Source organism: Malaclemys terrapin, chromosome 1 (assembly GCF_027887155.1).
Source record: "Malaclemys terrapin pileata isolate rMalTer1 chromosome 1, rMalTer1.hap1, whole genome shotgun sequence".
Taxonomy (NCBI): Eukaryota; Metazoa; Chordata; order Testudines; family Emydidae; genus Malaclemys; species Malaclemys terrapin.
The window spans coordinates 153,868,287-153,879,924 of record NC_071505.1 but is presented as its reverse complement, the minus strand read 5'-3'; the positions used below and the strand labels follow the sequence as shown (position 1 = coordinate 153,879,924).

Here is an 11,638-nt window from a genome sequence, read left to right as displayed (position 1 = left end):
GAACTTGTGCTCCAAAATTCACGAGGCAATGTGTTCTATGGCTTATTAATGTACACTCTCTGCCACGCTTGATCAGTTAATTGGTCCATCAAGTGTGATATCCAACCTCCAGTTGTGCCAATACCTGTCAAGTTGCACTTGGTGTTTCCCCTCCAACTGCTACAACAGTCAGGCTTGGTCTACACTACCCCCCCTAATTCGAACTAAGGTACGCAACTTCAGCTACGTGAATAACGTAGCTGAAGTCGAAGTACCTTAGTTCGAACTTACCTTGGTCCACACGCGGCAGGCAGGCTCCCCCGTCGACTCCGCGGTACTCCTCTCGCCGAGCTGGAGTACCGCAGTCGACGGCAAGCACTTCCGGGTTCGACTTATCGCGTCCAGACTAGACGCGATAAGTCGAACCCAGAACTTCGATTTCCAGCCGTCGAACTAGCTGGTAAGTGTAGCCAAGGCCTCAGCTTCTGAATTGCATGTCTAATTCACCTCAGTGTTAAAATGCTTGATTTTAAACCGCTAAAGCTGGGAGCAATTCAGGGTTAGGGCCTCATTGTGGTGCTTTATTCCAGCCCATATTATATAAAGAGCATTACAACCATGTGGTATTGATAAATGGTTGCAGATTGATAGATGGGATACAGTAATGAAGAGCCATGAAGATGAAGACAGCAGCACTTGAGATGCCTGCACATCCAATATCAAGTCAAAGGTGGTTTACTTGGACTCACTGATTCACTTTTCTATCCAGGTTCTTTTACATGACCATAGCACCCTCCCAGACCTGAGCCATCTTAGGTAAGTCTGTCTATTTAAACTCTTTGTATGCAAAACAAGAAAGTGCTTGGAGGGATCTGAGGGTGTGAGATGGTGTGGGCTAGGCCCTGAGGCCCCCTGCTGGAAGGCCTAGTGTTCCTGCCACACCCCGCCCCAGAAAAGGGCAGTAGAGACGTCCTCCAAGCTGCCTAGAGCGGCTGTGTGGGAAGCAGCCAGTCAGGCCCAGCAGGCTAGTATACGAAGAGGTGCAGGGCCAGAGCGAGTTCGGTTTCTTGCTAGAGCTGGAGGGGTGTGGATGGTGCTATGGGCTGGCTGCTGGGACTCCACCAGGACAAGGCCCTGAGACAGACGGTGTCTGACTTGGCCGGAGGGCTGAGTCAGCGAAGACCCACCACAAACACATACTCAGCCAGGGGGTGCTCGCAAGAGGTGAGTGCCACACTGTTATAGGATGAATGAGAGATTCAGAGCAGCTTTTTGGAAAGCCAGAAAAGGGGTTACAGTTGTTAAAGGTATGAATCATCAAACCACAATTTGGGTGAGGAACCTATTACAAATGGCAAGATCCCCTAACCACACCCCTAAGCTAATGTCAACGTGCAGGTTTCTGAAGGCTTCAATGGATATCTCTCAGGTTGGTCATCATGTTAGTTTTCTTATTACACTTCTCAGAATAAGGTTTGATTTCCCCCCCACCTTTTCGATTTCAGTGGATATGCTTCCCGCCCTCTACAGCTGTGTAGTGCAGCTAATCAGCTACAGTGGTCCACCCCAGCTGTGGATGAGGTGCTCCTTAGCTCTCCCGTGCTTATTGCACTGGGATGTTTTGAGGCTTAATTAGGATTAAATTGGGTCTCTCGGCATGTTGATGAGCCATCCTAGGAAAGGAATTGTGTGTCAAGGAGCCACTGTTCCTTCCCTATTCACCCCCTCCTGTGGTGGAGAATAATTTGCTGCTAGTGCAAGTTGCTACCCTCCACGCTGTGCTGGCTCAGCTCTTTTGGCCAGTACGTTGAGGGTGTAGTCGGACTCCAGATTGCTGCTCTGGGAGAGAGTAAGTAGGTGTGTAGCACGGAGCACCCCTTGTCTCGGCATCCTTGGACCCATGGTCTGGATTGCCCATGCCGGGGCATCAGGAGGATGGCGACTTACCTCTTTCTCTTACTTCCATATTATATTGGTGTACAGTCCAGGCTACTGTCTAGGAATCTGGGTCTTAATAGTTGTTAAAGCATTTTGAGACACTTGGATGAAAAGCAGTGTGCATGTAAAAGTAGTATTCTAGTTCCTCGCTTTTAAAAATGTTCCTCCTGAGGGGAGCAGTGCCCTTTCTCTAGTGTATTTTAAAGAGTCAGACAAAAACTCACAAATCATGGTTGTGATTTATTTATTAGCCATTACTTTCTAAGTGACACTTAGATGTGAAACTTCACAACCAGACTCATATTTTCTATACTCTTACGGTAGCTCGTTAACAAAGAGAGAATCCTGCCTGCTTTAACCTGTACAGAATGTAACAGGAAAACACATTTAAATGCAGTTTCCAGATGCATATTTTCATTGATGGGCGATGGCCTGTTTTGGGAAGGGAAACCATTAATGCACAAAACACCTTAACTGTTAAAATTTCAGTGGCTTTAAGACACATTTCATTGCTTTCCATGACATGCATCTTTGCAGTATACAGTATGTGCCTGAATTTCCTGTCTTTTGCGAACATGATAGCTGTCAACCTTAGAATGATGCTTCCAAGAACAACATATGGAACCATTAGCTTTAGATTATATTTCATTTAAAGGAGAGTGACAGCTTTTACATAAACTTTTCCAGAGAGTTTTCCCACATGCAAAGTCTGAGCATATAAATCAGCCCAACACCTCTAGAGACTGAAGATCAAACCAGTTCAGACGGTCTCCAAAACTACGCTTTCGGCCTCCCTGCCTGAGATTTCTGTCTGAAGACAAATGAGATGGAGAAAAGCCATTTCTGAACTTTATAAAATGTGCTTAGTGTAGTGGTGGCAGTATAGTCTAATGGCTAGAGGATGGAGTGGCACTCAGGAGACCTGGGTTCAATTCCCAGCTCTGCCACTGACCTGTTGGGTGACCTTGGGCAAGTCGTGTCCCCTCCTTATGCCTCAGTTTTGCCATCTGTAAAGTGGAGGTAATGATACTGACCTTTGTAAAGCACCTTGAAATCTGCTGATGAAAAGTGCTATATAAGAGCTAGGTATTATTATTCCAAGTTTCCCACGTGACAAAGTTAAGCTGGGCAGCTGCAAGAGAGTCATGGAAGGCAGGTATGTGAGCCTTTTTTCCTATAAACTGCGAAGAGGTTACCTCAGGTCCATTAGGGACACCTGAGTCCAATTAAGGGCTGCCTGTGACCTTGAAAAGCCCCTCCTCTGATTAGAGAGGGGGAGGAGAGAGAAGCTGTTGCCGGGCTAATGGCAGCAGGGAGATAGGCTTCTCCAGGGTGAGAGGCTGCTCTCCTCCCTACCATGGGAAACCCCCAAGGTGGATTGCCTGTTTAGGGGAAGGACTGACACCCCGGGCTCAACAGCAGGACACCTCCCTCCCCCCCCACCTCCCCCAGCAAAGAGGGCATGGGAAAGGTATTCCCCTTTTGCTTTGTGTTTGTAAATTGGTTCCTTTTTGTTTGGTGGAGGAACCGTCCTTGGTCCTGTCTTCAGGCCTACTTTGAAAGGACTGATAAGAGAACATGGAGCGGGAGAACAAACACTGTCTAAAGTGGGGCTGATTTAACCCAGGCCCCGCCACTGCCAGAGGAGGAAGTGCAGAGTCCGGCGAGATGGAGAGGCCTTCCACATCCTAAAATCTTGGTTGAAAAATCTGTAAGAAAATTGAATGATGCTTCCATGCTTGATGTATCTACACCAGGTCTAACCATATGGAGACATCAGGTATGTAACTGTAGAGATACACCAATCCATGTGTCTGCAACTCCAAGGAAGGGCAGACTTTGGGATATTAGGGCCAAATCCAACTCTTGAGGAAGTCTTTCCATTAACTTCAAGAGAGCTGGATGGGGCCCTTAGTGAGGTTCTCTTGAATTGGAGAGAGAAGTAGATAACTTACTAATGGGAGGGAGACATACCTCGTCTGTGCAGCAATAGGAACATTGGCTCCCACCCAGAAATGGGCATACATTTTCATTTACACTGCAGTGAGTAAATGTGCAGCATTGTCGAGGATGGTGTGAATGCCATCCTTCACAATGTTTCTCTCACAAATGACAGAGTGCTTTAGGAGAGCAATGGCTGAGCAGAACATTGACTTCTGCCACATGGCCTCTGACAAATAAATTGGGCAGAGAGCATTATGTCCGAAGACCATTCCAAGCTGTGTTATTTGGGGTACATCTACATGGTCCGTGGCAGTGAGCATCCTAGCCCTGGTCAACAGCCTCAGACTCACGCTAGTGCTCTAAAAATAGCTGCATAGGCAGCGCTTTGAAGTTGAGAGGTTTTTGTTTCTTTTTCTTTAAAAAAAAAATATTTGAAAATAGTGTTTCCTTTGGTAAATTTCATCAGTATTGTGAATCCAAACACAACAGCATTGGTGATAGGAGAGAGCCATAGGAAAAATGACCTAAAATCCTATGACTCCTGCAAACATTCAGAAACTCCAAAACATCGTTCTCTATCTACCATGAAGGATTGCTTCATTAACAGGCATAGAAATATGAACATAATATACCTGCATGATGGATAGCTAAGCATGTCTCTGTTTCCGCTTGTTCTCAGAGTGCTGCTAGAGAATGGCCGCGTTAAGGTTGTTTGTGAGACTAACAACATACTTTCAAATGTTTGGGGCTATTTTTGTTTTTGGTAAAGTGGAACCTTAATTTGGAAGTTTCCAGCTTTCTAATGTTTGTGTGTATGTGTGTGTGGGGGGGGAGGGGGGTGTTTGAGAAAGGTACAATATTCGCTTAAGGGTTTTTTTGGCTAACTATGGGATAGATTATTTCAACCTTAGCTCCAGGTTAACCAAGTTTTCTGCCCAGGGGACTTGTTAAGGTGCAAAATTCAGACCTGCTCTGGATATGAAACCTCATCCCTCAACATTTCAAGTTGTTCAGAAAGGGAAGTTAGGTTTGGTCTATTAGAAATAGGAGTCAGCACCAAAATTTAGATCCACGTTAAGAAAAATCCTAAATCTTGCCGGTATTCAGATGCAGACTTTGTTTGGACCAGTCTCTATACATTGACAGCCACATACCTATCTCGACTTCAGTGCTAAACCCATAGAGTGACAGGATCAGCATCTGGTGCATACACAATTTTAAATTCTCAGGATCTTGCCTATTTGGTCGAACTTTTCCATTTGTTTTGGCACGTTAAGTACCTTCTCCCCCACCCCAACACTGGATCTTTCTGCTAACTCATGATTTACTGTGCATTCATTTAGAGTCATTGCAAAAATACAAAGACCTGGAAATGTTTTAAATGACTGAGAAATCTCCTTAAAATGGCATCATCTTTCATCTAAAGGATGTAAGTGTTAGAGAAACATCTGGTGTATCTTACCCTACTTCTGCCTTAGGCCAAGACGATTAAGCAGCTGACCGTTTTGCATTAAGGCAATCAGTACTTATTTTCTTAAACTGAGCCATAGGACATCATAGACTTTCCTCTAAGACGTGCTTCAGTCTGGCTCATTATTTTTTATCATTCCTTCTTGCCTTTTTAAAAAAAAATCTTTTCCCCCTCCACTTCAGCTGCTGAATTGCTGCAGGCAATAGCAAACTTGAAAGATAGAAGTTACAAAGTAAACAGTCTTTTCAAGATGGCTCCTTCCAGGGCCACCCTTTACCAGCAAGCCCCAATTACCATTCCCTACCTAGACAGTGAGACCCAGATCCTCAGGTGCCTAAATATCTTTAACTCCCATTGATTTGAACAGGATTAAGCACCTACAGACCTTTGAGGATCTGGATGTGAGTGTCAAACTAACCCCATGATGACTAGGCCTCATGGCACTGAGGAAAGCCTGCTCCAGAAGGTGACTGGGAATCCTGGTGCTGAGGGAAGCCTGCTTCAGAAGCCAGTTGGGCTTTCTGGCAATGTTTCACTCTTCCTGTGCTTATCAGGATGACCCAGAACTGGGGTGACCAGATAGCAAGTGTGAAAAATCGGTACAGGGGCTGGGAGGTAATAGGCACCTTTATAAGAAAAAGCCCCGAATATCAGGACTGTTGCTATAAAATTGGGACATCTGGTCACCCTATCCAGAACTAGCATACAAGGCTGGACTTTTTGAGATGGTTTCTAAGGAAAACACCTGGTTTTCAGTGAAGCCCTTGTTTTACCAAAGTTTGTTCTCATCTGGGGAGACAAAGATTTCCAACTACTTGCTTAATGTCACACTGTGGGTTGTACTTTGGCTCCCACTTGTTTCTACCTTGTGGTTCTGACCACTGATAAGAATCCTTTTCCAAATGTATCCCTAAGAGTGATGGGTGGGATGTGTATCATGATATCAAGTTTCTGTATAATCAGTGAGGATTAAAGGTCACCTAGATGTGCCTTCCATCATGGCAGTGACCACTATGCAGCCACTAAATCAGATACATCTTGCATGAGGCCTTCTCATTGGGATATTCCTGAATCTTGCTGTAGGGCCCTTAAGGGTTAAAGGCCTGATTCAACTCTCATTAAAAGAGTAGATAGACTCCTTCCCATTGATTTGAATGGGAGTTGGTTAGAGCTCTCTAGGAATTAATTTTTCCAAGCCCCTATATTCTAACACAGTTTCCTTGACTAGGGTGGAGTTAGGGTGACCAGGCAGCAAGGGTAAAAAATTGGGACGGGGGTGGGGGGGTCATAGGAGCCTATATAAGAAAAAGTCCCCCAAATCAGGACTGTCCCAATAAAATTGGGACATCTGGTCACCGTAGGTGGAGTTCATATTTTTAGACTGTATGTTACAAAACAATAGGATAGAAGATTGGTACCCAGGAGTTATTGCCTATGGCATAGTGTGACTAGTACAGGTCTCAAAAAAAAAAAAAAAAAAAACCAGTGAGCATGCTAGTTACAGAAACCATAGCAGAAGCAGAGCTAGCTGAATAAGCAGGTCCAAATTTTCATAAACATTTTTGTAAAAAATAATTGTCCTTTTGGGAGGGGTGCGGGAGGGTGGAGAAGGAATTTGAAAGATGAAAATTTTTGTAAAAATATCTAACTGGCTCCGGAGATGGAATTTTCACCAAAATGTTATTAGAAATTGCTGGTTGAAAAGCAAGTAAAAATGTTCACAAATATTTTTGAGAAATTTCTTCCTTTTCTGCCAAAATTCCATTTTTTTTCAACCACCTAGAATTCGAACCCTGCTAGCTTACAGCTCTGGCTTAAGCAGAGCTGTAGCTAGGATGGATTTAATTGTCTCATGGAGCAAGAACCCCAGCTAAAGAAATAGTGACATGCAGCAAGATTTCTTGTTCAGAGCTTTTTCTGCTGTATTGTATCAAATCCTTTAGCAACCCTTAAGGTTACATTTTGGTAGGTTATGGATGAAACTCAGCTAAGTACAAAGCTGATCTGTTATAAAAGAGATGCAGTCTTTTTAGACAAGGCATTTCAAAAGGGTTTTTTAAAAAAATATTATAAAAGCAAACCTGCCCCACACTTCTTTCCTAAAATCTCCTTTCTCGGGAAAGTCCTGTGGTGTGATCCTCTGTGTCTGTTCATCAGCATGACACAAAATTCTCACTTTCCAATAAATATGCTTTGTTTTTCTCCTTGGAAAAAAATATATAAAGTGTTACAATGTCTATTGTACAGTTTGTGTCCTGGCTACAGTATGAGGTCCGTGGCTGAAAGGGCGGGGGAAAGATTTTGTTTTTTGTTTAATGCAAACAAACTGCAACTGGTGATGCCCTCTGATTACAGGGGTTAAAAAATATAAAGGAGTCTTTACTGCTTAAAAGCATCAGTGCTACTGGTTTGAAATATTTCACTTAAAGGCTTGTGGATTTTCAAAACGGCAAATACAATGTTTATTTAGGCCCTTGACTGAATACTGAAAGAAAGAGGCATGGGCATTTAGGTGGCTTGAGAAGAATTTCCATGTCTGGCCACTTGCGGCTTGAACAGCTATTAGGATGCAGGCAAGAGACAGCAGTCAAAGGTTAAGTTGCTCTTTTTAGTACGGGTATCCATGGTGGTAACTTTCATGGTGACGGTAGTCATCTTGGTAACCTTCCTGGTATCCCTGGTGATAGCTATGGTAACCATACCCACCATACTCATCTTCTGGGCATCGCATGCCAAGTGATTGCTGAATTGCCATTTCCTGTCGCCGAAGCTGCATGGAATCGATCAAATCATACACGATCACCATGGACCACATTGGGGAAGGGTACCAGGATTTGACGTTTCCATCTTTCCCAACCAGAAGCATGGAGAAATATTCAGGGCTGATTTGGAAATAATTGCGGATGTCTTTCACCAGGTTAGCAGGGACATCTTCTCGCTCCACATTGGAGCTTCCTAGAAAAGGACAGAATCAGGAACAATGCTGGTGTTTTGGTTGCCCAGCTAAATGATAATTTGGAAAGTATGCCCTGTGGCCTTTTCTTCCTATTTTACTGCCCTCTGTAAAAGATCCTGGTCAATGTAAGGATCTCACAACCCTCCTCAGCAGAGATTGACTTCAGGACCTCCTTGTTTCCAAAAACACAGGTCACTGTCATGTGAGCAGAAGAAGAATTTATTTGTTTCAGTAGGGTTTTATTTGTTCTGCAGGCTGTAGCCAACAGAGGGCGATATAATCACACACTCACGCACATGTCTGATATTCCATGCAATTTGGGGCAGTGGTTATATACCCCAAAAGAGAGCAAGGTGGTGAGGTTCCTCCCTGTTTTCACCTCTCCTTTGGTGGATGTATTTAATAGGGGTACGTAGCCGAAAAGCTCCCTGCCTCCAACATGTGCTGTGGTAGTGAGATCTCTAGTGCAAGGCTAACCCCGTGTGGGCCTTGTGGCACTGAAGGAAGCAAGGACTTGATGATGAAAGGAACCTTGAATGAAGCCAGAGGCCTACACATGAGAAGTAGCTGTGACTGTGCTTTATTAGCTTCTCCTTAAGCCTTATAGGAGGTAATGGTATGGACACCCCTTTGGCGCCGGAGGGGGCGAGGAGAAGAGTGCATTTGACCCACTCTATTTTGACTTCAGTGGGAGCTACAGACATGCTGCACCCAGCTCCGTCCCTATACAGCCCAAGCGCCCCCCTCCCGGGCAGAGGGTCTAGGCTGCGCTCAAGGCCGGCGGGGCTGCGGAAGCAGGAGGTGTGGGGGCTGCTTTGGGGGCCCCCACAGGCCCAGAGCGGCCCGGGGGATTAGTGGGGGGCCTGGTGCCAGCATCAGGAAGCGGAACGACCCATCCCCAGCCTGCTCTGCTCCCCCTGCCCCAGCCGTGTTGCTCGGGGGAAGAGGCTTGGGGGAAGGGGTCCACCCTTCCACCCCCCGCGCACTCACCGGTGGCAGGAAGCGGAGCGACACAGCAGGGAGCCAGCGGAGTGGAGCGGGCTAGGGCGCTCTGCTTCCCACCACTGCCGATGAATGCAGGGGTAGGCCTGACCCGTGCTGCCAGCACCAGGTCCCCCCGCTAATCCCTTGGGCTGCGTCCGTCGCTGAGGGAGGGGGCTTGGGAGAAGGGTTGGGGTAGGGGCAGCGCAGGGGCAGAGGGAGTTGTTCTGGGCCCCGCACGCCCCTAGGAACCCACAGTGGGGCCAGCTGGGGGATGGGGCTGGCTGCCGGCGCTGCCACATCGAAGCACACAGCTGCATAGGGCACCATGAAATTTGGGGCAATTTGGTACCCCAAATTTCATGGTGCCCTACGCAGCTGCGTATTCTGCGTATCCTTAAGGATGGCCCTGGCTGCACCTTTCAGGCTCAGGCCCATCATTTTTATCCTGGCAGCGTCTCTTAAACAGGAATGTTATGAAAGTTAGAAAATGTGCTTTAATTCTAGTCATAGCTGTGCCTCTTACCACGCTTTCAAGCAAAGGTCCCAGCTGCCCCTTAAAAACACACAGTGCTGTGTATGTGCCCTTCATGAGCAGTCATTAAAGACTGGGAAACCATTTCTCACCATTGATGGGATACAGTTCTAAGACACCACCGATCTCTTCCCCGAGTCCTAGCAGCTTGAGGATAGTTATGTGGCGCAGACCTGCAAAGGAACGAGAGAGGCTTTGGGTGACACCAGATCTTTCCACTCAGTCATGGACAGATGTTATTTTAACTGTCCAGATCCATGCTTGTTTGTTGGGGTCCAATCCCACCCTTCTGTGCAGGGACTGTCACTGATTTCAATAGGAGTGCTGCACGTGAGCCATAGACTGAAGCAACCGTTCTGATAGTCTAGTCTGACCTCCTGCGTAACACAGGCCGTAGAATTTCCCTGAAATAATTCTGTGGCATGGTGAGCTTAATCAGGGGTTGGAATTTGGGGCTAAACTAATCCATACAGGCAGCGTGCAACTTACATTGTGAAAGCAGAGACACAGGAGCAGCCAATGTGGTTCTGCTGCATGAGAAGGCAACCACAGAGGGGACCGGCACACTGGGGAATTGCATAGGCCAACTCTGTGGGCATAACTTACTTTTCCCACACAATGGGAAGTGGGTTTGCGGGTGAGGGAAGTGGGGTGGGTGAGGTGCACCAAGAGGGACACATGGCAGGTGGATGCTACTGCAGTAGCGGTCATGGAGTCTCCTGGCATGTGCATGGATGGTTTCTTCAGAGGCTGAACGAAGGAGCCCTCTTGTCCCAGGCCCAGCCTTTTAAGTTGTTCCCTAAATTTTCTGCTAATGTTCTTACACTTGCATAAACCAGAGTACAGAATAGCTCCTGCACATCTCTGGTCAGGGATACATAACAATAGCTCCGTACTTGTGTTTATTGTTTGACTCAGAGAGTCTTTTATGAGGTCCAAACAACATGTGAGTTGGTGATCTTGTATTAGTTCCGCCACCCAGGAATTGAAATGCCATGGGAAGAGCAGCTCTCATGTTGTTTTGGCCTCCACCATGGCTCTACTCAGTCAAAACTGCCAACAACTAAGATCTGCAGGATTTTGCTCTAAGTCATTAAAAAAAAAAACCAACAACCTGTGAACAAAGTAAATATAAACAAAGACAAATATTAGAACCTCAGCTCACCCTGGCACAAAGCCACTAGGGCATTCGTGTTAAGGCAGGTAAGCTGGGCAGATGCAATTTACTGCTCACTTTTATAAATTGCTCATAATTTCCCCAAATTAGGGAGCATACGCTCTGCCCCTTGGCTTTAAATGCATGGATTGTGAGCAGTGTTCCCTCTAATTTTCCCCATACATGTGCAGAATGAATTTTGTATGTGCACCAATATGTAGGTGCACATACAAAATTCATGTGGTGGGGGTGGGGCCGAGGGGTTTGGAGTGTCGGAGGGGGCTTAGGGCTGGGGCAGAGGATTGATGTGCAGGGTGTCAGGGCTCTGGCTGGGAGTGTGGGCTCTGGGGTGGGACCAGGAATGACGGGCTCAGAATTTGGGCAGAGGGTAGGGGTGTGAGGGCTCTGGCTTGGGGTGTGGGCTCTGGGGTGGGGGGCAGGCTCTGGGGTGAGTCCGGAGATGAGGGGCTCAGGGATGGGGCAGAGGGTTGGGGTGTTTGCGGGGGTGCAAGCTGGGGATGAGGGGCTCAGGGCTGGGGCAGAGGTTTGGGGAGGGGCTCTGGGGTGAGGCTGGGGCAGAGGGCTGGGGTGTGTCAGGGCGTGAGGGCTCTGGCTGTGGGTGCAGGCTCTGGGGTGGGGCCAGGGATGAGGGGTTTGAAGTGCAGAAGGGTGCTCCAG

At 46.8% G+C, this 11,638-nt stretch overlaps 1 protein-coding gene across 1 annotated transcript in view; it reads right to left on the bottom strand.

Annotated features, from left to right (window-relative positions):
- Positions 1-2,144: 2,144 nt before the first annotated feature.
- Positions 2,145-11,638, bottom strand: part of CCDC80 (coiled-coil domain containing 80) — a 37,530-nt gene continuing 28,036 nt past the window's right edge. Inside the window, exons 7-8 of the mRNA XM_054044222.1 lie at positions 9,897-9,977; positions 2,145-8,287 (exon numbers count right to left, since the gene is read on the bottom strand). Of these exons, the coding sequence (XP_053900197.1) occupies positions 7,941-8,287; positions 9,897-9,977 (428 nt within the window). The 3' untranslated portion in view covers positions 2,145-7,940. The remainder of the gene's footprint in view (positions 8,288-9,896; positions 9,978-11,638) is intronic.